Here is a 25,151-nt window from a genome sequence, read left to right on the forward strand (position 1 = left end):
ACGGCCCCTGCCCGCAAAGTGACCGAGCCTGGCCAGGCTTCTGCACCAGTCCCAGGCAGCTCAGCTCCGCGGAGACAGGTGGGGCCCCACAGGTGGTGGGAAGCAGAGATTGCCCAGAGCCAGAGGTGCACTGGGGTCCGGCCAGGGGGCAGAGAGAAACCGGAGGGTGAGGCCAGGAGGTGGAGAGGAGCCCTTGGCCAACCAGCGGGCAGGCTGAAAGGAGCAAGTAGTGGGCGGCGGGGGGAGCCAGTGGGCTGGCGGGATCTCAGGGCACAGTGCAAGCAGAGCAGGACAGGGCCCCTTCTGAGCACGGGCCCGGCTCCATGGTGCTGCCGGCGCCATTGTAAACCTGGCACTGCCCACCACGCCTTCCCCTAGGGGTCACCGAGCAAGACCCTCTGGCCCCACCCCAGCCAACCCTGCCCCTGGCTTCGGAGGTCGCCAGGCTCCCTAGTGCTGGAAGGAGCTGGCTCAAACAACTAGCCGGCGCCCAGTGCTCACTGGCTTCATGCCCCACCCGACATCTCCGGGCCTGGGCAGGTGAAACTGGCTCGAGGGAGCCCTCTCTGGCCAGCCGGGCTGTATATAAGGGGCACATGCCAGGCTGGAGACTCAGACGCTCAGCTTTAGACCCTGTGCTCCAGCAGGAGCGAAGCCACCAGGTAAGGCAGAGACTGGATTAAACCCAGGGTGGGGAGCAGGGCTGGGGGTGGGGTGCCCAGCTCGGCCAGAGGAGAGGCTGAGAAGGTGACCGGGTCAGCGAGGGATCTAGCTAAGGGGAACAGAGCTCCGGACCTTCCCCAGCCCCCTGAGACCAGCTGGAGAGAAATGGACAGAGAGACTGGCCCAAAGGGACAGACATCCACAGCTTTCGGAAAGATGCTCACCTAGGCAGGTACACACACCCCAGGCAGAGCATAGAGTGGGGTGATCAGATGTCCCAATATGAGGGGCTTTGTCTTACATAGACAAATATACCCTCCGCCCCTGAAAAAAAAGTGTCCCGACTTTTCGCACTTGCTAACACAGATGGGCAGAAACACCGAGCGGTGAAAGCCAAAGACCTCAGCACGTGACACAAATGAAGAGCCAGACGAAAAAAACCCAGAGAGAGACACATAGATGCAAATCGATCCAGTGAAGCCAGGCAGTGAGGGGCTTGAAGCCAGGACTCCTGGGTTCTATCCCCAGCTCTGGGAGGGGAGTGGGGGCTAGTGGTTAGAGCAGGGGGACTGGGAGCCAGGACTCCTGGGTTCTAACACTGGCTCTGGGAGGGGAGTGGGTCTAAGGTTATAGCTGGGCGGGCTGGAAGCCAAGAGTGGGGTCTAGTCGTTGGAGGGAGGGGCAGTGGGCTGGGCATCAGGACTCCTGGGTTCTATTGCTAGGTCCTGCACGGCGTGTGTGACTCCAGACAGTCACTTAGTCTGAGATTTTCCAAAACTGCTTAAGCAATTTGCGCAGCTGGTGCTCATGGAAGGAAGCCTTAGAAACCTCAGGCTCAGTGTCTCTGTGCCTCAGTTTCCCACCCGTACCATGGCCACACGGCTATGCCCCACACTTGCGGGGTCAGCCCAGGGGGGCTTCTCCCTCACTGCCATGGCGGGGGGCACGTACCAAGCCAGACGGCCCTGCCTGATGTTGCAGGTGGCGATGGGCACTCTGAAGGGCACTGGCCCCCTCTTTCTGGCACTGCTGGTGGTCTGCCTGCTCCTTTGCGCCTCAACCCAGGGCCCGCGCTATCAGAAGTTCCTGCGGCAGCACCACGACAACCCGCGGACCAACGCCGGGCGGGATTACTGCTGGGCCATGATGCAGCGCCGGGGCATGGCCCGGCCCTGCAAAGACATCAACACCTTCATCCACGCCTCCCGGGCCCAGATCCAGAGCGTGTGCAGGGATGGGGGCACGCCCTACCAGGGCATGCGCCGCAGCAAGAGGCCGCTGGCTGTCACCACCTGCGAGCTGAGGCGGACGCAGGGCGCGCGGTGCATCTACCGCAGCCATGCGGCCTCCAGGTACATTGTCATTGGCTGCGTCCACGGTACGTGGCCGGTGCAGTACAACGAGAAAGCGTGAGCCACGCCAGAGCCCAGGGAAGCGCCGGGCGCAGCTGCCTCAGGCCTGGAGGCAGGAGGGGCCCTAGGCTGCGTTGGGCTGAGTTTGCCCTTCACTACCAGGAATAAAACACATTTACTGGAACAGACGTGGCTGCGAGTGTGTGCGAGGGTCTGGAGAGGGCGCTGTGGGGTAGGGAGTGGGGTGAGGGTGTTCAGTAGGGAGTGCTCTCCCCTTGCAGTCAGTGCTGCCCAACGCCCCTGTGCATTGCTAGGGGGTGCTATGCAGTGTGGAGTGGGGTGGGGGCTCAGTGGGGGGTGCTGTGCTGCAGGGAACCGGGCAGGGGTGAGCACGGGGCACTCTCCCCTGGCAGTCAGTGCTGCTCAATGCCCCTGTGCATTGCTAGGGGGTGCTGTGCTGCATGGAGCAGGGAGGGGAGATCATTAGGGGGCACTCTCCCCTGGCAGCCAGTGCTGACCCCAATGCCCCAGTGTGGCGCTAAGGGGCGCTGTGCTGCAGGGAGTGAGCACGGGGCGCTCTCCCCTGACAGGCAAGGCTGGCCCCACAGCAGTGCTCTGGGGGCTGGGGCACTAGGCTGTGGTGAGTGGGGCAGGTAGCCCAGTAGCCCAGCACAAGGATGGCCAGAGACTGCCCTATATCCCAGTGAGTGGGGCGGGGGAAGATGGGAGAGAATGAAAGTTTCTGAATCTACCTGCCCTCCCTCGCTCTGTGATTAGGACATGGGCTCTGTAAACCTGAGGACACAGCTGGTGCCTGGACTGCATATTTGTTTCACAGAGGTCAGAGGACGCAATCTTCTAGCCTTTAAAAGCAAGGCAAGTGATCACTCAAGGCCACAGGGATTTTTCAGAGACACACAGCCCTGGGTGGTTCTGGCCCTGAGCTATCCCCTTGGAAAGTTCCTCTGCCTCTTTACAGGAAATGATGAGAGATTCCTATTCCCAGAAACGCACACTTCTACAGGGAGTGGATTGGGCACCATGACCCCGCCAGTGTGCAGGCTCCCCTCACGCTCTGCCTTGCTTGATGCAACCCCTGGGCCCAGCTAAACCGATATCCCCGCTGTGACAGGCTTGGTTACAGAGACCCCCTTGGGACCTTCACCTGACGTGCTGGAATTACCTCTGAGCCAGTTTCCCCTGCCATCTTGGGACTCCAGAACTCTGCCTTGTTGAGACAGACACGCTAGCTTGCTGCAACACAGACCCAGCTCTGGTCCACGCGTCCACGCCCCTAAAGCTGCAGACTTTAACCAAAAACTGCTCAGCAGGTCACCTGCCTCCAGCACCCAGACATCCAGTTTCCAATGGGATCCAAACCCCAAATAAATCTGTTTTACTCTGTATAAAAGGTTATACAGAGTAAACTCAAACTGTCCGCCCTCTAGAACACTGCTAGAGAGATATGCACAGCTGTTTGCTCCCCCAGGTATTAATCACTTACAAACAAAAGTGTTTTTATTAAGAATAAAAAGTAGGATTTAAGTGGTTTCAAGTAATAACAGACAGAACAAAGTAAGTCACCAAGCAAAATAAAGCAAAAACATGCAAGTCTAAGCCTAATACATTATGAAACTGTTTACAGGTATATCTCACCCTCAGAGATGTTCCAATAAGCTTCTTTCATAGACTAGACTCCTTCCTAGTCTGGGCCCAATCCCTTCCCCTGGTACAGTCCTTGGCATCTTAGGTGAAAAGCAGGGGCTCTCTCATGACGGAGACCCCCTTTGTTCTGTACCACCCCCTTTTATAGCTTTTGCACCAGGTGGGAATCTTTTGTCTCTCTGGGTCCTCACCCCTTCTTCTAAATGGAAAAGCACCAGGTTTAAGACGGATTCCAGTTTAGGTCACATGACCACATGTCAGCATAAGACCTCCTTCTTCATTACCTAGGAGCTGGCCGACACTTACACAGGATGGCTTGCAGGTAAACTAACCCATTCGCAGTTCATTGATTCTGAAGCACCCATAATGGCTTCCACTTAATGTTTTTACATCTGTAATACAAGTTTATATCTTGTTCTATCTCCAGACATAGAAATAATACATGCAAATAGGATGAACACAGTAAATTATAAGCTTTGTAATGATACCTTACAAGAGACCTTTTGCATAAAGCATATTCCAGTTATGCTTATGAGTGTGAACATAATGTATTTCCATAAATCATTACGGAGTGCAGAGTCACCCCCGCCCCCATGTGCCATGCCCAATCAGACCCTGGGCCTTGCTACTCCACCCCCACCTCAGAACCAATGACCCTGAGTCAGAAACATAAACCAAGAGCCCCGATTTGTCCATCTCCAACCCCATCACTAGAGATGTTTCAGAACAGGCTGGACACACACCTGTCAGGGCTGGTCTAGGTTTACTTGGTCCTGCCTCAGCGCAGGGGACTGGACTCAATGACTTCACACAGTCCCTTCCAGCCTGACATTTCTATTGTTCTTAACCCCTAAAGTTCCCTCTACAGATTCGTTTGGATGCAGGCTTCCCCTTCGCTTCCTCTCTGGAAATGTTTAGCATTGCTGCGCACTGTTAGCAGGTGGGTTCCAGCCCAGCAGCAGCTGCATTTCCCCTCTGCAGCTACTTAGTAAAGCTCTTCAGGCGGGGGGAAAAAAAGAGGAAATTTTGAAATCAGCAGGTCTAGAGAACTTGCATCCAAGAGTTTAAAAGAGCCGGCTGAGGAAGATTTTTGATCACTCGGAGCACTGGGGAAATTCCAGAAGACTAGAAGAAAACTAATTGTGTGCCAATTTTTAAAAAGGGTAAAAGGAATGACCTTGGTAATTAGAGGCCTGTCAGCCAGACATTGATCCTGGGCAAGACCAGGGAGCAGCTGATATGGGACCTGATTAATAAATAACTAATGAAGACTACTATAATTAATGCAAATCAACATGGATTTACGGAAACTAGATCCTGTCAAACTAATCTGATATTTTTGTAATGAGATTAAACGTTTGGTCGATAAAGGTAAAAGTGCTGACATAACACACTGCAAATTCTGCAAGGTGTTTGACCTGGCACGACATTCTGATTAAAAATATCCAGTGGCCGTAAATTGAAGCTAGACAAATTCAGACTGGCAGTCAGCCTTGCATCCCAATCAGAGAAAAGCCCAATGCACTGAAAAGCGTCTTGTACTGCACTTGGTAGCAGCTCGCCTCCTTGCCCTCAGAGATAACACCCCCTCTCTCACTAAGGAAACAAAAGCCAGAGGGACTTTCCCCAGCCGAGCTCCATCAACACAAAGCGACATGGTCTAGTTGCAGGTGACCCTACTAGGTTGAGGTTGAGAGCCTCAGTGCCATCTAGGGGATTTAGGTGCATGTCTGCCACTAAAATGAATGGAAGATTCCTAGGGGATTTGGACACTGAAGTCCCACTAATTTTAAATGGGGTTTGGGGCAGCTGACTGCCTTAGCCTGGGGAAATCTCAATCCTCTAAGTTTCTGCCATTTCCTTGTCAGGTTCTTTATAGCGCAAGAGTTTCTAGGCTGGTCTGAATTTGCACCAGCTGAGACACTGGCACCTCACCTCTCTCTATTTGGCTATGAAGTTTGGGTAAGGGTCACCACAAGACCCTATGACATTCCCACCTCTCTGTGCAACGAAGCCCAGAGATCCCCTCCTCCTCCATTTTAGGGGGGGGGAGGGGGGTCCCACTATAAAGCAATTTATCTGGGGATTTTTCTAAGGGACCTAAGGGAATTAGGTGCCCAGTTTGAGTCTGGCTTCCTTTGGAAATTCCAACACCCAGCAGCTGGATGCTCAGCGGGTGTAAAGCTGATATCAGGCTCTGCTGTGGAGCTACAGTGACCTATGCCTACTGAGGGTGTTGGCCCTGTGTCTGTTTCACTCTGAAGGCCCCAGGGACCCTGTTGGGACCCCACATCCATGGGCTGAGGAGCCAGGGTCCCCCTTCCTCCAACCTTCATGGTCACAGGTGGCACAGCAGGGAAGCCGGACGCACTGCAAGGTGCATAGGCTATGCCCCCACCCGGCCAGGCATCTCTTGGATTTTACAGCTCAAAGCAGCTGGGGAAAGACAATAAAATGGGGGGGGGTGGACTCAGAGCCAATACTCCCAAATGCAGGGCAGGGGGAACTGCAGAGACAAATCTCCCAATTAATTCCCTCCAATCCAGGCTGCAAATCAGTTCAAACTGCTTAGATCAAGACCAACATCTGTCCCCATTTAAACCCCGCCCCCCATTAAATCACTCAAACCCAGTCTGGAAAGAGAATCTCCAGTTAAACTGCAGATCCCCATCTGCTAGGGGCCAAGAGGGGCAGTTCCCCCCAGGCCTACAGCCCCCCTCCAGCTGCTGCAGAATACAATACAATCCCAGACCCAGTGGCCTCTATGCTGATGGAATTTTTCCCCACCCCCAAGTTTTTCTAAACTCCTGGTTTCAGGCCCCTCCCCATTTGCAAAGAATATTTCCAAGTAAAGTGGTTCGGCCCCCGCCCCCACACCTAGTTTGAAAGCAGATTTCCAGTGCACTAAATTGCCTCAGTCTCTCCCTTTTGCAGAGAAAATGTCCCCGTAAATTATTTGAGGCAGCAACTCCCCTCCCCCATCCCTTCAGTTGGCAAATAATAAATAATAATAAAAAATCCACATTGTAAACCGGTCCAGCTAGCCCCTGCCCCTTTGACAAGAAGATCCCAGGGAAATTGCCTCTGCCCTTCTCTCTTTGCAAAAAGAGTTTTCACTTACATTAGCTCCCCTCCCAGTACTCCACACTTTGCAAAGAAAATTTCCAGTTAAATTGGCTCCCCCCCCCCAATTTGCAGGGAGACGCCCTGGTTAAATGGCTGCAAAGCCAAGAGCTGATGGTTCCAATCGAGATCCCGAACAAAATCAAACGCAGCCCCTCACTGAAGTTCCCCACTTTAATCCAGATTAACCGTCCCAAAGAACCACCCTAATCTGGATTAACCGGCCCAGCCAGTTCCCTCTAGCACAGGGCTGCATTCCGAAGCAGCCCCGCCCCAGGGGAGAAGTGGCCAATGGCAGGAAAATATGCAAAAATAGCGTGGAACGCTAAGAGGGGGAAGGAAGACGGCGGGAAGAGCGGAGGTTGGACCAATCAGCCACAAGAGAGGCGCGAGCTGGGCGATGCCGTCCGCCCGTCTCGCGCCCAAGACACGGGCCGCCCACACCCACCGCGTAGGCCCCGCCCACTCGTAGCGGGCTGGCCCAATCGCCGCTCCCGCCGAGGCGTTCCGCTTTCTCATTTGCATAGCCGCCCGCGATTGGTCCCCGGGCGCGGCCAGCCCTCTCGCCTTCCGATTGGCTAGTCGGTTCGGCCGCTGTGCGTTGGAGGCGGGGCCGTGGGTGTTCCAAGATGGCGGCCCCCGCAGCGGCCAGGCGGGTGCGGAGGTTTTGGGGACCTCGCGGCGGCCCCTCCTCGCTCCGGGTGAGTGACCTCCCGCGCCGGGACCTCGTGAATAGTCATGAGGGGATTTGCATAAAGGGCGCGTGCAGCCTCTCTCTGCGGCGGCTCCGGCACCCGGCACCCACGGCGGGTGAGGGGAAGCAGAGCACGTGACCAGCTCCGCGCACCGCCGCCCCCTGGACATATAGCTCCGCCCTATGGCCTCTGAGGAGATCTGACCCTTCCCCCTCCAACTAGCCGCTCGCGCTACACCCTCCTGGGCCATATAGCCCCATATGGACCACCCCTCCCCTCCGGACCAGGCCCCTATGACCCTATCAGGACTTCATCCCAGAGCCAACCCCTCACTGCAGGCCATATAGCCTTGTATGGACCAGCCCCTCAGGCCTTATACTCTCTCCCAACCATATAACCCTGTACAGGCCAGAGACCCATGGCCATATAACCCCATATAGATCAGACTCCCCCCAGCCATATAACACTGTCTAGACCAAACCCCTTTAGGCCATATAACTCCCCATGACTGCCAGAAGGTGGGGGTTGAATGATGTAATGGGTTGCCCTGCTCTGTTCATTCTTGCTGACGCACCTGGCATTGGCCACTGTCGGAAGACAGACTACAGGGCTAGAGGGACCATTGGTCTGACCCAGTATGGGTCTTGTGTTCTTATGGGTCTTTTGTTCTCGTGGCAATATAACCATATATGGACCAGCTCCCCTCCCCATCATATAGCCCCCCCACTAGGGTTGCCAACAGTCCCTTATTACAAGGGACGCCCCTTATTTTGTACAACAAGATTAGATGTTCCTGAGTGCTGCAAAAGATACCCCTGGCAAATGTAGGTAAATCCTGCTTAGTAGAATTATTAGTAATAATAATGATAACAATAATATTGGGCGAAGGGGTGGGGTTGCTAAGAAAACAGTTCCTTATTTCTGAAATACAATGTCGGTAATTGTACCACCCCACACGCACCTTAAAGCCTTGTAGAGACCAGCTCCCCAGCCAAATAACCCCATATGGACCAGACTCTCTCCAGTTATATTACACCATATAAGAACACAAGAATGGCCATACTGGGTCAGACCAAAGGTCCATCTAGCCAAGTATCCTGTCTTGTGACAGTGGCCAATGCCAGGTGCCCCAGAGGGAATGAACAGAACAGGTAATCATCAAGTGATCCATCCCCGGTCGCCCATTCCCAGCCCCTGGCAAACAAAGGCTAGGGACACCATCCCTGCCCATCCTGGCTAATAGCCATTGATGGACCTATCCTCCATGAATTTATAGACCTCAATCATATCCCCCCTTAGTCGTCTCTTTTCCAGGCTGAAAAGTCCCAGTTTTATTAATCTCTCCTCATACGGAAGCCATTCCATAACCCTAATAATTTTTGTTGTCCTTTTTCTGAATCTTTTCCATTTCCAGTATATCTTTTTTGAGATAGGGTGACCACATCTGCACGCAGTATTCAAGATGTGGATTTATATACAGGCAATATGATATTTTCTGTCTTATTATCTTAATGATTCCCAACATTCTGTTAGCTTTTTTGACTGCTGCTGCACATTGAGTGGATGTTTTCAGAGAACTAGCCACAGTGGACAAGACTCTTCTTCTTTGGGCTGTATTAACCCTCTATGGACCAGCTCCCGCTCCCCAAACCATGTAATACCTTGCATAACCAAAAATTTTAACAAAAAATTGAAGCAAAAGTACCATATCGATGTATTAAGCAAAACCAAGGGCTCATTAATGATGTTGTAATTGTATTCAGATAGGCAAGACATTAAGTCAGTGTGTTCTAATAATAATACCCTGAGAAGTGTATAAGGAATGCATGGCATGCAAAGTAAAAGGGGCCTTAAGTGATATGGAGCAAGGAAACCTGCTGTCTTGAATTGATGCATGCTGGCCCTGGCCTTGCTTGGAGTAGCAGATGGAATTGCTCGGGTGCAGGTTCGCTTTGGGGGAGCAGGCTCCACATTGGGACATTAGTGAAGTGGGAACCGCCCATGCTGGTGATAACAAGTATTGTGGGTTGGCTGTTGAGGGCCGCTCCTGGAATGGAGCCAGGGAACGTTATTTTCCTTGACCTGTGCTTTGGTTCACGTTGAAATGTCCAGTGGTGACAGATCAAAAGATTGTGCTGTTTTGGAGCAGTTTGTCATGGGGCGATTAAAAGAAAAGCCCAGGTGAAATTACAGCAGGATGCTTAACAGGCAGAGCAAGTGTACAGTGTGGGTTCGGGGCTGGACCCGAGGAGGTGGGCGGGCAGCCCCTGCCTCGTACTTTGAGCCTGGGGTTAATGGTGGTGGAGATGATTAGAGCGACTGTGGACTTGGGAACACGTTGCTGAGCAGAGACCTTAAAAAGGAAGGCGCAGGAGGATGGGGACACGGTGCCAGTGAAACGTAAGCTAATGGGGGAAAGGCAAACAAAAGGAGTGCAGCGTCGGCCTGGCCTGACGTGAGTAATGGGACGTGGATGATGTTGGACGTTGGCCCCATTTGGAGGCAGGATTAGGGAGGTCAGGCCGTCTGGGAGCAGAATCGCGGTGCTGGCTGAGATAAGGGGAACGCCCAGGGAGCCGTTTACAGTGGATAAGATAAGCCTGGGTTGTAAACTGAGATGGAGAGTAAGTCGTGCATGGACAGTGCGTACTGGACAGGGATTGGTTCCTCCGGAGTACCCAAACCAATCCCCAAATGCGATGCAGTGTGGTCAGTGCAGGGTGACGGGCCAGTGGAGCTAACGCATGAGGGAGCTCTGCCCCCCTTTTCCACCCCCACCACGTAACTCCGTATGTCCCATCCTGCCCCATGCCATATAACCAGGTAATTACTAGCCTTCCTCCTTCAGCTCCCTAGTCTAAATGTGACTGTATTGCTATGTAAAACCATATACACCCATTTCTGACATTGCCACCAACCCAGACCCATGGGAGCCTGGGGCCATGGTCCCACTTGGGCTATATAACCCCATATTGACTAGCCTACCAGGCTATAATCATATAGAGTTTGCTGCTGAGCATCCTGCTGGGCAATATCCCCCATATGGCCCTGCTACCCTCATGCCCACTGGCTGAGCCATACAGCCCTATATGACCTTCCCATGCAGGCCATATAGGGATGCATGGACTGATGCTTGCTGCCCTGCTCTTCTGATGGCTCTCTCTCTGCTCAGGCCTTTGCCACCATCATCCCAAGGGTCTCCCAGGTGGACAACTCCTCCGACTTTCTGGGCAATGTCCCCCACCGCCGGCACCCAGGGGTGCTGCATCTCAGGAGTGTCCGGCTCCCGGCCGAACTGGTGAAGGCTGCCCAGCTGCTGGTGGAGCGTAAGTAACCGCTGGGCGTGAGGGGACTTGGTGCTGCAAGAAGCAGGGTGAGGGGCTCAGTAGGGGTACTCCCTCCTTGCTCTATTGTTACTCAGCTGCCCTGCCCCAGAGCTGACTGCATCTCTGTGCCGGGCGAGCCGTCCCCATGTGGCGTTATGTGCGGCTGTTACCCAGCTGCCAGACTTCAGAGCTGGGTACATCTCAGCACCAGGTGATCCCTGCTCTGTTCAGCGTAACGAGCTTCTCACTAGGCCCATCATATCTCATTCATCCCCCACCAGAGTCCACCGTGCATGGGTTGAAGGACCAGGTGGTGGCCCTGACCAACTACCTCTGGAGCCGGAAGCGTCCCCTGGAGGCCAGCGAGCTGCAGAGGAGAGGGCAGCAGCTGGAGCAGCAGCTGCGGGAGAAAGTCCAGCTCCCCACAGCAGGTGAGCACAGACTCGGGGGCAGGATGGGGAGGGATAGCTCAGTGCTTTGAGCATTGGCCTGCTAAACCCAGGGTTGTGAGTTCAATCCTTGAGGGGGCCACTTAGGGAACTGGGGTAAAAATCTGTCTGGGGATTGGTCCCGCTTTGAACAGGGAGTTGGACTAGGTGACCTCCTGATGTCCCTTCCAACCTTGATATTCTGTGATTCTATGAAACCAGCCGGGTGAAGGGGCTCTCCCCATGCAGTCAGTGCTGGCTCCAGTACCCCACAGTGCTGCAGGGTGGAGGCCTGGAGGGGGCCTTCTCCCCACTCAGTGTTCTCTCTCTGCTTGGTCTCCCCCAGCCATCTCTGTGCTTAACCCTGTCTCTCTCTGTCAGACTCATCCAGCCCCCTGACTGACGCTGAGGAGGAGAAGCTGCAGAAAAGGGTGCTAAACAGGCTTCGAAAAACCACCTATCACTGGGAGGCACTGAGGTGACACCCTCTCGGGGTTGCAATGGGTCACCGGCAGTGCTGAGATGCAGCCAGTCCTTGTGTGGGGCAACTGGGGAACAGCTGCACAGCAACGCCACATAGGGACGGCTCAGCCGATACTGAGATGCAGCCAGCTCTGGGGTGGGGCAGGGAATAGACGCACAGCAATGCCACACAGGGACATCTCGCTCACTCCTGAGATGCAGCCAGTTCTGGGGTGGGGTGGAGCATCTGTTTACCAACCCCAAATTTTGGCAGGCAGGGAAAGAGGTCACACAGGAATGCCTCTGAGATGCACTGAGATGCAGCCAGCTCTGGGGTGGAGCAGCTGGGAAATAGCCGCACGGCGACGCCACATGGGGATGACTCACCAGAGCTAAGGTGCAGCCAGCTCTGGGGTGGGGCAGCTGGGAAATAGCTGCACGGCGACGCCACATGGGGATGACTCACCACAGCTAAGGTGCAGCCAGTTCTGGGGTGGGGCGCAAGATCTGTTTACCAGCCCCAGTTTCTGGCAGGCAGTAAAGGAGGTCAGCACTGGCTTAGGGGTGTGTGGGGGGGGTCAGAGCCCCCAACTGACATGCTCTATGTGTTCTTTCTATCTCAGGTATACAGACGAGCTGAGTCTTGTGTACATGGCAGCTCGGCTGGATGGGGGGTTTGCGGCTGTGTCCAGAGCCTTCCATGAGGTGAGACACAGTGCTAAGCACTGGACCCCACTCCCCTCCCAGAGCTGGGGAGAGAACCCAGGAGCTAAATTCCCTCTAAGCTGCATGGCCGCGCAGCTGCCGGTTAAGCCCCACGCAGGGGCTCAGGGCAATTGTGGGGAGAGGTGCCTCTCCCCCAGCGTAGACCTGCCATGGGAGAGGCGCCTCTCCCCGATGGCCACAGCATGGACCTGCCCCGGACGGGAGAGAGGAGCCTCTCCCTTGGCCCAGCCCAGTCCAGCCCCGCCGGAGCTGCCGCAGCCGAGGAGAAGCGCCTCTCCCCCGGCCTCGACCTGCTGCGGCAAGAGAAGGCTGGAGGGAGTCCTCTCTCCCTGCCGTAGCCCAAGGGGCAGCCAGCATCCCAAACCCCTCATCCCCGGGCTCACCCCAAAGCCTGCACCCTAACCCCCTTCCCCAGCTCTGAGCCCCCTCCAGCACCCTGCACCCCTCATCCCCGGCCTCACCCCAAAGCCCGCACCCTAACCCCCTTCCCCATCTCTGAGCCCCCTCCAGCACCCTGCACCCCTCATCCCCGGCCTCACCCCAAAGCCCGCACCCTAACCCCCTTCCCCAGCTCTGAGCCCCCTCCAGCACCCTGCACCCCTCATTCCCGGCCTCACCCCAAAGCCCGCACCCTAACCCCCTTCCCCAGCTCTGAGCCCCCTCCAGCACCCTGCACCCCTCATCCCCGGCCTCACCCCAAAGCCTGCACCCTAACCCCCTTCCCCAGCTCTGAGCCCCCTCCTGCACCCTGCACCCCTCATCCCCGGCCTCACCCCAAAGCCTGCACCCTAACCCCCTTCCCCAGCTCTGAGCCCCCTCCAGCACCCTGCACCCCTCATCCCCGGCCTCACCCCAAAGCCCGCACCCTAACCCCCTTCCCCAGCTCTGAGCCCCCTCCAGCACCCTGCACCCCTCATCCCCGGCCTCACCCCAAAGCCCGCACCCTAACCCCCTTCCCCAGCTCTGAGCCTCCTCCAGCACCCTGCACCCCTCATCCCCGGCCTCACCCCAAAGCCTGCACCCGAACCCCCTTCGAGCCCCCTCCTGCACCCCTCATCCCCGGCCTCACCCCAAAGCCTGCACCCTAACCCCCTTCCCCAGCTCTGAGCCCCCTCCTGCACCCCGCACCCCTCAGCCCCAGCCAGAGCCCTCACCTCCCAACCCTCTTCCCCTTCTCACACTTCGAACCCCTCGGCCCCACCCCCGCCAATGAATTATGTTGTGTGCACCAGTATGAAGGGGGTGTGTCACACCTCAGCGCCATACTGGTGTACGTAATAAAATTCATTCCGCACATGGATGTAAAAAACTAGAGGGAACACTGTGCAGGAGTCCTGGCTCCCAGCCCCCCCCCTCGCCCCCACTCTCTGACGGGAAGTAGTGCCACCCCTCCGCCTGTCATCTATGCGGGGCTGTGCTGGGGCTGATGTGGTTTCTCTTTGCTCTGCCCCCTAGATCCAGAAGCGGGTTCCGGACTTTGCCCCTCGCACCCTGCTGGATTTCGGCTCTGGGACGGGCTCCGTCAGCTGGTGAGTCTCTGCCCTGTGGGGGGGATATTTCCTGTGGTGGTGGGATCGCTGCTGGTGTCTCACGCTCCCCCCTCTCTGTGCAGGGCAGCGCATGGTGCCTGGGGCCAGACCCTGCGTGAGTACCTGTGTGTCGACAGCTCCGCCCCCATGCTGGCCCTCGCCGAGCGGCTGCTGCAAGGTGAGGCCTCCAGGGGCGCGTGCTGCTGAGTGCCCAGCCAGCGCTGGTAGGGCCCCACTTCTAACAGCAAGACCCCTCTGCCACCCCAGAGCTGGGAAAGAACCCAGGAGTCCTGGCTCCCAGCACCCCAACACGCCACTCCACTCTACCCCTCTGCCACCCCAGAGCCAGGGAGAGAACCCAGGAGTCCTGGCTCCTAGCACCCCACACACACACTCCACTCCACCCCTCTGCCACCCCAGAGCTGGAAAAGAACCCAGGAGTCCAGGCTGCCAGGCCCTTCTTTCATCGCTCATTCCGTTGTCTTCTGTCCTGTCTGTCTCCCTCTCTGTGACCCCTGCCCTGATGTCTGTCTGTCTGTCTGTGCCTCCCTGCTCCAGGTGGCTCTGAGTCCCCGCAGGCTCCACTCTTCCCAGGCGTCTATTTCCGGCAGTTCCTTCCCGTCTCGCCCAAGGTAAAGGGCCCTGCCTGTAGGGATGGCAGAGAGGGGGGGATAAAGGGGCAGTTGGGTCTAGGGGGGAGCGCTGGGGTGGGGGGGGGGAGAGGGTCCAGTGCTTTGCAGGGAAGCCTGGGGGTGGGGGCATCAGTGTTGTTAGATTCTGACTTGCCAGGGCTGCTCACCTGGTGCCATCCCACATTGCTTTGCGGTTCTCTTGGGGAGGCAGCACCAGAATGCGACTGGCTCTGGGGTGGGGGGACAGCAGCAGCATGAGGAAGAGGGGGTGGGTCAGAGAGGCTGGATGCTGGGGCATTCCCCAGTGGGGGAGGGAGATCTCTGGGGATCTGCCCCACCCCAGCCAGGGGGCCATTGTTTGATCTCCCCCACCCATCCACATCCCGTGTCTCCCTCCCCGGGGCACTTGCAGGTGAAGTTTGACCTGGTGGTCTCAGCCTTCTCCCTGAACGAGCTGCCCAGCCTGGCCGAGCGCAGGGAGACCATAGCGACGCTGTGGCGGAAAACGGACGGCTTCCTGGTGAGTCATCCCCTGCCTCTCTGTCCCCCTCCCCTCCCCCGGATCTGCCCCCCCGCCCCCCAGCATCATCCTCCCCTCCCCCAGATTGGTCCCTCTGCCCCCACTCCCAGAGTCCCCCTCCCCCGTATCAGCCTCTCGGTCCCCAGCCTGTAGTCCCCTTCCCCACTCCCCCAGCCCCTTGCCCCCCCCCCGGGCTCCCCCTCTCTGTCCCCCAGCTCGTCCCCCCCATGCCTAGTCTCTTCTCTTCCCCCTAAGATCAGCCCCTCTAACACCCAGTCCCCTCCAGGTGCTGGTGGAGAACGGGACCAAAGAGGGTCACCAGATGCTCATGGAGGCGCGAGAGATCGTCCTGGGGGTGAGGGGACCCTGCTCCTTCCCTGGGGCCATGGTGGGAGCCCCCTTGCAATCCCCTTTCCCCACCCCCAGCAGCTTTGGCAGGCTCCCAGCCCCTGGGGGAGGGGAGAACGCGTAGACAATGGGACCCAGGTGGCTGGGACAGTAACACAAAGGGCTGGGGGGCCCCCATGGGAAAGGATTGGGAGGGGAAATGGGACCCAGGCATCTGGGCTGGCAGTGCAGAGCTCCCCCATCCAGGTACCCCAGGGGGAGGGTCCGGGATGGAACGGGACCCAGACGTCCAGGCCGGCAGTGCAGAGCTGTGCCCCCCAGGTACCCCAGTGGGAGGGTCTGGGATGGAACGGGACCCAGGCATCCGGGCCGGCAGTGCAGAGCTCTGCCCCCAGAGATCCCAGGGGGAGGGTCCGGGATGGAACGGGACCCAGACGTCCGAGCCGGCAGTGCAGAGCTGTGCCCCCCAGGTACCCCAGGGGGAGGGTCTGGGATGGAACGAGACCCAGACGTTCGGGCCGGCAGTGCAGAGCTCTGCCCCCCAGGTACCCCAGGGGGAGGGTCCGGGATGGAACAGGACCCAGGCGTCAGGGCCGGCAGTGCAGAGCTCTGCCCCCAGGGATCCCAGGGGGAGAGTCCGGGATGGAACAGGACCCAGGCATCCGGGCCGGCAGTGCAGAGGGAACAGGGGGTGTATGTAGCTGGTTCCCTTTGGGCTCTAACTCCTCTCCCGTTGGCCAACAGGGGGGGGACAAGGTGGTGCATGACCCACGGGAGGCTCACGTCTTCGCCCCAGTGAGTATTGGTGGGGTGGAGGGAGCGGGCTGAGGCCTGCAGGGTGGCTGGAGGGGGTTGACTGGACAGGCTGAGGCCATGTGGAGGGGTTGGGGGGTGGGGGGGGGGTCGAGGTTGGGGTGGGTGGAGTTTGGGGTGGGTGGGCCGAGGCCAGCCAGATGCCCAGACGGTGGGCTGGTGGGGGACGTGGGATGCTCTAACATTGGTTTCTGTCCCCTAGTGCCCGCACCACCTGCCCTGCCCACGGCTGAACCCCGAGCGGCCCCTGCCCTGCAATTACCTCCAGGCCTACCAACCCCTCCCCTTCCGCTGGGTGAGTGCCCCTCCTGCCAGGCAGCGGGGCATATGGGGAGCTGTGCCCCTCCCGCCGGGCAGCAGGATATATGGGGAGCTATCCTCCCTCCTCCCCCACTGCCGGGCAGCGGGGCGTATGGGGAGCTGTGCCCCTTCCCACTGGGCAGCGGGGCGTATGGGGAGCTGTGCCCCCCCCACCGGGCAGCGGGGCGTATGGGGAGCTGTGTCCCCCCCCCCCACCCCAGCGGGCAGCGGGGCGTATGGGGAACTGTGCCCCTCCCACCGGACAGCAGGGCGTATGGGAACCTGCGGTGGGATTGGCCCCAGGGCGGGGACTGCCTGGCTGCAAGGGTGGGGAACAGGCCGGGGACAGCCCTAGGGTGGAGGGATTGTGAGGGCTTTGCAGGGGACCCCCCGGCTCACCTCCTGCCCGCATGTCGTTGCAGAACCCAGAGCTGAAGGAGGAGTTGTTCTCCTTCCTGATCCTGCGCCGGGGACCGGGGGCAAGCGAGGAGCCCTGGCCCCGCATCACCCAGGCTGTCCTGGGCCGTGCCCGGCATGTCCACTGCCACCTGTGCTGTGCTGACGGGAGCCTGCAGCACACCGTGATCACCGCGCGCCGGCATGGCAGGTCTCACTCTGCCATCGGCCCGGGGATGGGGCCTGGCTGGCTGGGGGGGCAGGGGGAGGACGGGGATGGGGCCCGGGACCTGGCTGGCTCAGGGGGGCAGGGAGTGGGATATGGGGCATTTCCCCTCCTCGGGGCGCCAGCTCCCATCTGGCCCCAGGGCGGGGACTGGCTGGCTCATGGGGGTGGGGAATGAGGTACAGGGGCCTGTCCCCTCTAGGGGGAGCCAGCTCCCATCCGCCCCCAGGATAGGGACTGGCTGGCTCATGGGGGTGGGGAATGAGGTACAGGGGCCTGTCCCCTCTAGGGGGCGCCGGCTCCCATCTGGCCCCAGGGTGGGGACTGGCTGGCTCAGCGGGGTTGGGAATGGGGTATTGGGCCTTTCCCCTCGAGGGGGTGCCGGCTCCCATCTGGAGCTGGAACTTGCTGGCTTGGGGGGCCGGAACCCTCACCATGCCCTCTCCCCACAGGGATCTGTATCGCTGTGCCCGGCTGAGCCACTGGGGGGATCGGCTGCCCGTGACGATGCCCCCTGGGGAGGCCGTTCCGGGGGAGTAACCGTCCAGCCCATCCCAGGGGGCAGATGCTGAGCCCCTGAGGTCCCGCTGCGATCCGTCGCCCGACCCTCCTGGGCACTGACGTGAGGATGGCAGAAGGAAGCGCCCTAGTGGATTGGCAGTGGTGTGGAGGGGGGTCTTCTGATGGCCCCCGTCGCCTGCAGCACTGCAGATGCTGTTCCCAATGAGCATCGGGGAGCCAGCAGGACTCCTGGCTTCCCTTCTGCAGCTGGTGGCTCCCTGGCACCCAGGTTGGGTCCAGTAAAGAGAGTCTGAAACAGTCCAGCTTCGGCATCCGTTACTGCGCAGGGTTCGACTGGCAGCAGTCTGGGAGTCAGGACTCCTGGGTTCTCTCCCCAGCTCTGGGAGGGGAGTGGGGGCTGGTGGTTAGAGCAGTGGGGGCTGGGAGCCAGGACTCCTGGTTCTGTTCCGTTGCTGTGTCCTTTCCCCTTGTGGGCGGCCAGCCCTCCCGCTGCGTGGGCGGTGAGCAGGCCCCGCATGTGCTAGGCTCGGGGGAGTTACCGCTTGCTGCCATTGCAATAGCTTGGGCGGGGAACGGGCTCAGCTGGTTCCAGGGAGCCCCTGGGCATGACCCAGCTGTGTGCATAGGCTTGGCATGCGACACAGGGCTGAAAGGGGGTGGGGGTGGGGGAGGCTGGGCTCTGTGTGGGCCCAGCTCCCTTTGGGACAGCGCTGCCTGCGGCCCTGCACCCTGCTTCCTGCAGACCCCCCCTCCCCGCTCCGAGGGATAACGCCTGCTGTGGGCCCCCCATCCTGCTCCTTATGGGACAGTCTCTCCTGCAGGGCCCCTACCCTGCGGGCTCCCACTCTGCTCCCTGCCAGCATTGCCTGCTAGGGGAGAGCACCCCCTACTGACTCCCCACCCCACTCCTTGCACCGCAGTGCCCCCTACCTAGTGCCATACTGGGACCATGGGGCCAGCGCTGGCTGCCAGGGGACACTGAGGGTTACACTGCATCAGGGCCGTGGCCCATGGGCTGCTGGTGGTGGTGTTGGGAAATACTCCATGGAGAGTAAACAGCGGGTGAAGGCCTGGGGTGTGTTTCAGGAGCCAAGCTGCAGCGAGGTGCTGATACCATCAGAGGAGCTTAGCTAATCCCCAGTAAGGGGCGCTGGCTGGGGCCCACACACAGGGCGTGGGGACCAGCTGGCTTAGTGGGGTGGGGAATGGAAGATGGGGCCGGGACGCTGGCTCCTGTCTGCCCCCAGTCAGGGGCTGGGAACAGGGCATGCGGCCTCTTCCTTCTAGGAGATTCTCATCTGGCCCCATTTGTGACCAAACCTTCCAGCATTGCCTGGCCAGTAACGAAGCTCGAGGTGTCCTGCGGCAATGGAGGCAACATGGTGATATTAGTCTGGGATGCGCATGACTCGGTTTCCCCACTCACCGTGGAGACTGTGTGTGAAGGGTTGAATTTCTCCTGCAGGGAGAGGGGGAGAAGCGTCACACAGACAGCAATGCACTGCCTAGAACTGTCCCCATGTCACTGGAGGACAAAGGACCTCAGCAGCAGAGACCCCGTGAAGCCTGCTGGGCAGCTACCGGGCATGGGGCTGGGAGGTGGGAGCCAGCTGGGAGCCGAGGCTCTGGCTGCCCAGGGCTGGGGCAGAGACGGGGAGGCTGGGTTTGGGAGCAGCAGGGCAGCCAGCACCTCTCAGGTAACACTGACTTTAGGCCCTTTCAGCCCAGGTTGCGGGTGAGTAAGAGGCGGTGGCTTAGTTTGCCAGGCTGGCCTTTGCCACTGCAGGTCCCTGCTGGTGGCGTCTCTCCTGAGGGCCTGCTGGGAAGCCAGGGGGAGAAATGGGTGCTGGATCCGATGGGCTGTCCTTGGGGGCCTAGCGCCCGGCACATGAAAAGGGCACGGTCAGAGACGCGGCTGGCACTCCTGTGAATCCGGGCCAGGCAGCCTGGGAGATGCTGATCTGGCACCATCCAGCCTGGCACCAAACCCTTTGACAGCTGGAAAATCCTCCCGGGCCAGGGCCCGCTGGGTATTAGGGAGGGATGGGTGCTCCATACCAGCGTAGCTAAGCTGCTAGGATTGCAGCCGGTGACTGGGCATGTGGTGGGGAAAAGTGCTCTTGGGAAATGTTTACCCAATAAATTATTTAATGGTGGTGCAATTAAGACTGAAGGAGGGGCGGGGGGAAGAAGGGGGTGGCTCCCTTCTCCCAGCTCCTGGGAGGTGATTATTCACTCCGGAGCTGGGAGGCACTGGGGAAGGTGGCAGGAGCAGAGCAGGAGAGGGAGCAAGAAGCAGCAGAGATGCAGTGAAAGGGAGGGAGAAGGAGGGAAGGAAGGAGAAGTGGAAGGCAGAGGGGCAGATGGAGTGAGGTAGAGACGGGAAGGAAGGAGGAGAGGAGGATGGCCAGGGAACCGGGGACGGACTGACAGCCTGTGCGGCACAGCATCTCCCACTGATTCCCGGGGCTTGGAAGGGTCCCCGGCCAGGCCTGGGTTTGGCTGAGGGCTCGACGCCAGCTTGGGCTGCCTAGGATTAGGGTTAGGGTCATCCGTGGTGGGGGTCTCCCTAGCCTGGGACAGGTTAGGCGAGGGGGGACAGGAGAGGACGGGCTAGCAGGGCATTGTGGAGGCGGGGCTGTAGGGTGTGAGACCAGGTTAAGGCCCAGCTGTATCGCCCGGCCCTCCTGGCGCCCGCGCAGATGGAGCCGCTCCTGGCGGTGAAGATCGGCTGCCTGGTGGCTCTGCTGTTCATCACCCTTGTCTGTGGCCTCATCCCGGCCCAGGTCAAGTGGTTCCAAATCAAAGCGGCTAAAGGTGAAGAGGGGCTGTGGGGTGGGGAGTGGGACAGTGGCTTCGCATCCACTCTGCAGGGGTGGGCGGGCTGGGTATCCCCATACGCACCCTTCTGCTCCTCTATCATCTATCTCCATAGACACCCCTCTGTTCATCCATCTACCTACCTATCCCCATAGACACCCCTCTACTCCTCTATCATCTATCCCCATAGACACCCCTCTGCTCATCTATCATCTATCCCCATAGACACCCCTCTGCTCATCTATCTATCTATCTCTCTATCTATCTCTTGCTGCTCCTCACTCTTGTTCTCTGTCCGTGTATCTGCCTGTCTAATGCTTCCCCTCCCCTATCCCCTGCAGGCTTCTGGTTTCAGGGGCAGGGGAAAACCCCTTAGTAAATAAGGCAATGGGACTGCTGCAGGCACGAATGATACCTCCACCCTGCCCCAGCCCCATCACTGCCTCCCCGTGGGGCAAAAGAAACAGCCACACTCTGGGCTCTGGACCCCCTGAGGGAAACTGAGGCTGTGTCTGTCCAGCTCTGTCCCACTTTCTTTCTTAGCCATTACTTCACCCTTGTTCTTCCAATCTGTGCCCAGCTCTTCCTTCCTGGGGAGCTGTGTGGCTTTCACTCCACCCTCTTGCCAGTTCATTAATCACCCTTGTTCTGTCAGCAGATCTTAAAACACTTTGCTAAGGAGGTCAGTCTCATTAGCCCCATTGTACAGATGGGGAAACTGAGGCACAGGGAGGCCAAGTGACTTACCAAGCTCACCCAATATCCTGAGCCAGAATTGGAACCCAGGTGTTCCTGGTGCCAGTCCAGGGCTCTGTGCCTGCTGTCCCCGCCTCTGGCTCTCTCCCTGCCCCAGGCTGTGTGGTTCCCCATTTCGAGACCCACCTCCCAGGCTGGGATCCCCGTGCTCCGCCCTGCCCCATGGCCTTGGCCTCACCTCGGCCCTCTCCTCCCACAGGGCGGCACCGGCGCATCCTGAGCTTCATCGGCTGCTTTGCAGCAGGAGTCTTCCTGGGTGCCTGCCTCATGCACACAGCGGCCGATGCGCTGACAGACATCCAGGGGGAGCTGGGCAAGCGGTTGCAGCAGGTGAGATGGCGCAGGGACGCATGGGGCCCCCTTGCTCCAGCAGGGTGGTGCACACAGAGCAGGGCCTGTCCCCTCCAGCCGGGGGTGCAGGGACACACACACGGAGCAGGGCCTGTCCCCTCCAGCCGGGGGTGCAGGGACACACACACGGAGCAGGGCCTGTCCCCTCCAGCCGGGGGTGCAGGGACACACACGGAGCAGGGCCTGTCCCCTCCAGCCGGGGGTGCAGGGACACACACGGAGCAGGGCCTGTCCCCTCCAGCAGGGGGTGCAGGGACACACATGGAGCAGGGCCTGTCCCCTCCAGCAGGGGGTGCAGGGACACACACAGATCAGGGCCTGTCCCCTCCAGCAGGGGGTGCAGGGACACACACGGAGCAGGGCCTGTCCCCTCCAGCCGGGGGTGCAGGGACACACACACGGAGCAGGGCCTGTCCCCTCCAGCAGGGGGGTGCAGGGACACACACACGGAGCAGGGCCTGTCCCCTCCAGCAGGGGGTGCAGGGACACACACAGATCAGGGCCTGTCCCCTCCAGCCGAGGGTGCAGGGACACACACGGAGCAGGGCCTGTCCCCTCCAGCAGGGGGTGCAGGGACACACACGGAGCAGGGCCTGTCCCCTCCAGCAGGGAGTGCAGGGACACCCCTCCAGGTGTATATGGGGTCAGTGCACCACCTGCCCTCCAGCGCAGTATCTGACTCCCCTTGTTTCCCCACAGGCTGCCGCTGGGCAGAACCTGACTGGGACACACAACGACTCGTCTAGGGCCAGTGCCTGTGTGGCTGAGGTGAGTGTCCCCAACACCTCTCGGCTGGAAGTACCCCACTGCGGAGAGGCGGGAAGAGGGCTGCTGTGGGGAAAGAGCTGTGAGAGCAGAGCCAAGGGCAGGGGGAGCGACTGTCTCTTGTCAAATCTCCACTTCCAGATATGGGAAGAGAAGTCAGGACTCCTGACTCCCAGGCCCACCCCCGCTCTCACACACTAGAGCCCACTCCCCTCCCAGAGTTGGGGAGAGAACCCAGGAGTCCTGGCTCCCAGCCCTCCCCCCGCACTCTAACCACTAGACTCCGTCCTCCTAAATAGCCCGCCCTTTGGGACCCGCTCCTTAGGCTGCAGGTGGAGGTGGGGAAGGTCGGGCTGGGTGACTGCGTGTGAGTCCCTCTGAAACAAACCATGTCTCTCTCTCCACCTCCCCATCCCTCTCCCTACAGCTGGATTACCCCTTTGCGGAGCTCGTCATCTCCCTCGGCTTCTTCCTTGTCTTCCTCACCGAGAGCCTGGTGCTGCACTGCTGCCACGTGGCTCCACCATCCCATGGGACCCCGGGCAAGGACCCTGCTTGCTCAGCCCCCAGTGTCCCCTCCGTCCCGCACTCCCACGGGGCCACGGCGCCCAGCGTCCCCTCTGTCCCGCACTCCCATGGGGTCCCGGTGCCTGGCGGCCCCTCACCTGGCTCCTTCCGGGCCCTGGTGCTCTTCATCACGCTTTCGCTGCACTCACTCTTCGAGGGGCTGGCGGTGGGGGTGCAGCAGGGCGAGGCGGGGGCCCTCCAGCTCTGTCTGGCCGTGCTGGCCCACAAGGGTGTGATTGCCTTCAGCCTGGGGCTGCAGCTGGTGCAGAGCGGCACCCGGCCCCGCTGGAGGCTGCTCTACCTGGGCATCTTCGCCCTCATGTCCCCCTGTGGCATGGCCATTGGCATCGGGCTCTCGCTCTCAGGCGGGGAGGCCGGTGGACTGGCTATGGCCCTGGTGGAGGGAGTGGCGGCCGGCACCTTCCTGTACATCACCTTCCTGGAGATCCTGCCCCACGAGCTGAGCTCCCACGAGCCGCCCCTGGCCAAGTTCTCCTTCATCGCCCTGGGCTTCACCGTCATGGCCACCATTGCTGTCTGGGCCTGAAGGGGAGGCAGGGCTGAGTGTGCCATGCCCTGTAGAGACTGACCCCAAACGGCCTGTCCCCTCTAGGGGGCATCAGCTCCCATCCGGCCCCAGGGCAGGGACTGGCTGGATCAGGGGGGTGGGGAATAGGACATGGGGCCTTTCCCATCTAGGGTGGGGACTGGCTGTCTCGGAGGGCTGGGGACATGGGGCTTTCCCCTCTAGGGGGCGCTGGCTCCCATCCGGCCCCAGGACGGGGACTGGCTGGCTCGTGGGGCTGGAGACACGGGTCCTTTCCTCTCTGGGGGTGCTGGCTCCCATCCGGCCCAAGGGTGGGGACTGGCTGCCTCGGAGGTCTGGGGACACGGGGCCTTTCCCCTCTCGGGGGCCTTTAGCGCAGCCAGTACAGGCTCATGGTCTTCGCATCAGGGGTGGTAGGTTTAATTCCCCTCTGCCGGTTACCCATCCCACGGCATAGTGTTACAAAGCTGAACTCCCTCCCGCTCTCCAGGGCTACAGCCCATGGGCAGTGCTGCACCAACCCCTCAGCTCACCCCTTCCTCCAGGGCTGAGGCTGCCAAGGCTGCGATTGACCCATGGAACAAACTCCCCGGGGCCTTTCGGGAAGATGCTTTAGCTAAATGCCCATTCCTGGGGGAGCTGGGTGGAATTTAGCAGCCTGGGCTAGACAGGAGGTCGGACTGCAGCTTGGTGGCCCTCTGAGCGCCCAGCTCATGGATGTCTGTTCTTTGAGCCCGTTCGTTCAATGGATGTTGCCGCTGAAATAAAGCATGTGTGTTTTGTGTGCGTCTTTGCTTGTGGTTCCTTTGGGCCCCTTTCAGCGGGACAATGTCCAAGCACCAAGCATCCCCCGCTGAGTGGGTTTTGAGGATGCGGCCGAGACCCGGTGCTGCTGAGTGCTGGGAAAGCCTGGGGTGGGTTTTGAGGCCAATCCAACAGAGTGTAGAACCCAGAAAGGCCTGCCATTTTCAAAAGGGACGGGGGATTTTGGGAGCCCGGCATGCGCCCCTTTAAGAGCTCTGGCTTACATAAAGGGCCGAGCCCCCGCACTTGCAAAACCAGACCTCTTTAACGTGGCTCAGTGTGGACACCCAGCAACTGCAGTGCCCCAAATCACTAGCCACAAAAATCATCCCGTGCCCTGGTTCTGCGGGCAATGATCTGCAAGGCAAGCCAGTGCCACACCAGGTGTGAACGGTGTTGTATCACGTACAGCCTGCTGCTGGTTAAGGCATTCTCTCCGCGTACTGGAAATATGTCCCGATAGTTCACATCCAGCAAAGGTGACCAATCGGTCTCCTGCTGGAGTGGAGATGTTTGCCCATCGCTCCAGAGAATTCTCCCACCCATATAGTGCTGTCCACACTAACGCTTTAGTCCGTGAAACTTATGTTGGTCAGGGGTGTGTGTGTGTGTTTTTCACACCCCAAACCAACAAAAGTGTTGCCAACAAAAGTGCTAATGTAGATGTAGTCTGTTAGGCTGCGTTTTCTAGGCGCTCTAAAATCCACACACTCTATCACATTGTTTTGAAATGTGCCATGTCTCCTTGATGTCTGTGCTAGGGTAAGGGGGGCAAATTTGGAGTCACTTGGCCCAGAGGTTCCTGAGACACAACA

At 59.3% G+C, this 25,151-nt stretch overlaps 3 protein-coding genes across 4 annotated transcripts; all 3 read left to right on the forward strand.

The window, feature by feature from the left end:
• The first annotated feature begins 1,596 nt into the window (after nt 1-1,596).
• Nucleotides 1,597-2,076, forward strand: LOC123347795 (ribonuclease-like). The gene has a single exon (XM_044984989.1). The coding sequence runs from the start codon at nt 1,597-1,599 to the stop codon at nt 2,074-2,076; it is 480 nt and encodes a 159-aa protein (XP_044840924.1).
• Nucleotides 2,077-7,371: 5,295 nt separating this feature from the next.
• METTL17 (methyltransferase like 17) lies at nt 7,372-18,023 on the forward strand. 2 transcript variants are annotated; one of them, XM_044986649.1, is made up of 14 exons: nt 7,372-7,504; nt 10,671-10,824; nt 11,106-11,255; nt 11,634-11,730; nt 12,338-12,419; nt 13,896-13,969; nt 14,053-14,147; nt 14,528-14,601; nt 15,014-15,121; nt 15,408-15,476; nt 16,214-16,264; nt 16,485-16,577; nt 17,005-17,189; nt 17,657-18,023. In XM_044986649.1, the coding sequence occupies exons 1-14, from the start codon at nt 7,433-7,435 to the stop codon at nt 17,742-17,744; spliced, it is 1,392 nt and encodes a 463-aa protein (XP_044842584.1). In that variant the 5' UTR covers nt 7,372-7,432; the 3' UTR covers nt 17,745-18,023. The 2 variants fall into 2 exon arrangements, with proteins under 2 accessions (XP_044842584.1, XP_044842585.1); XM_044986650.1 differs by having other exon boundaries at nt 17,005-17,185.
• A 2,002-nt stretch (nt 18,024-20,025) lies between these two features.
• Nucleotides 20,026-24,295, forward strand: SLC39A2 (solute carrier family 39 member 2). Its single transcript, XM_044985964.1, has 4 exons — nt 20,026-20,543; nt 21,502-21,632; nt 22,353-22,421; nt 22,846-24,295. The coding sequence occupies exons 1-4, from the start codon at nt 20,429-20,431 to the stop codon at nt 23,530-23,532; spliced, it is 1,002 nt and encodes a 333-aa protein (XP_044841899.1). The 5' UTR covers nt 20,026-20,428; the 3' UTR covers nt 23,533-24,295.
• Nucleotides 24,296-25,151: the final 856 nt, after the last annotated feature.

This window comes from Mauremys mutica, chromosome 13, assembly GCF_020497125.1.
Source record: "Mauremys mutica isolate MM-2020 ecotype Southern chromosome 13, ASM2049712v1, whole genome shotgun sequence".
In the NCBI taxonomy this organism is placed as follows: domain Eukaryota; kingdom Metazoa; phylum Chordata; order Testudines; family Geoemydidae; genus Mauremys; species Mauremys mutica.

Excerpts from the sequence above, each read along its gene's own strand:
- SLC39A2 (XM_044985964.1), top strand. The coding sequence starts at position 20,429 with ATGGAGCCGCTCCTGGCGGTGAAGATCGGCTGCCTGGTGGCTCTGCTG. Across the intron at positions 20,544-21,501 it reads CCAAATCAAAGCGGCTAAAG|GGCGGCACCGGCGCATCCTG; the intron begins GTGAAGAGGGGC and ends CTCCTCCCACAG. Across the intron at positions 21,633-22,352 it reads TGGGCAAGCGGTTGCAGCAG|GCTGCCGCTGGGCAGAACCT; the intron begins GTGAGATGGCGC and ends GTTTCCCCACAG.
- METTL17 (XM_044986649.1), top strand. The coding sequence starts at position 7,433 with ATGGCGGCCCCCGCAGCGGCCAGGCGGGTGCGGAGGTTTTGGGGACCT. Across the intron at positions 7,505-10,670 it reads GCGGCCCCTCCTCGCTCCGG|GCCTTTGCCACCATCATCCC; the intron begins GTGAGTGACCTC and ends CTCTCTGCTCAG. Across the intron at positions 17,190-17,656 it reads ACCGCGCGCCGGCATGGCAG|GGATCTGTATCGCTGTGCCC; the intron begins GTCTCACTCTGC and ends CTCTCCCCACAG.
- LOC123347795 (XM_044984989.1), top strand. The coding sequence starts at position 1,597 with ATGGCGGGGGGCACGTACCAAGCCAGACGGCCCTGCCTGATGTTGCAG.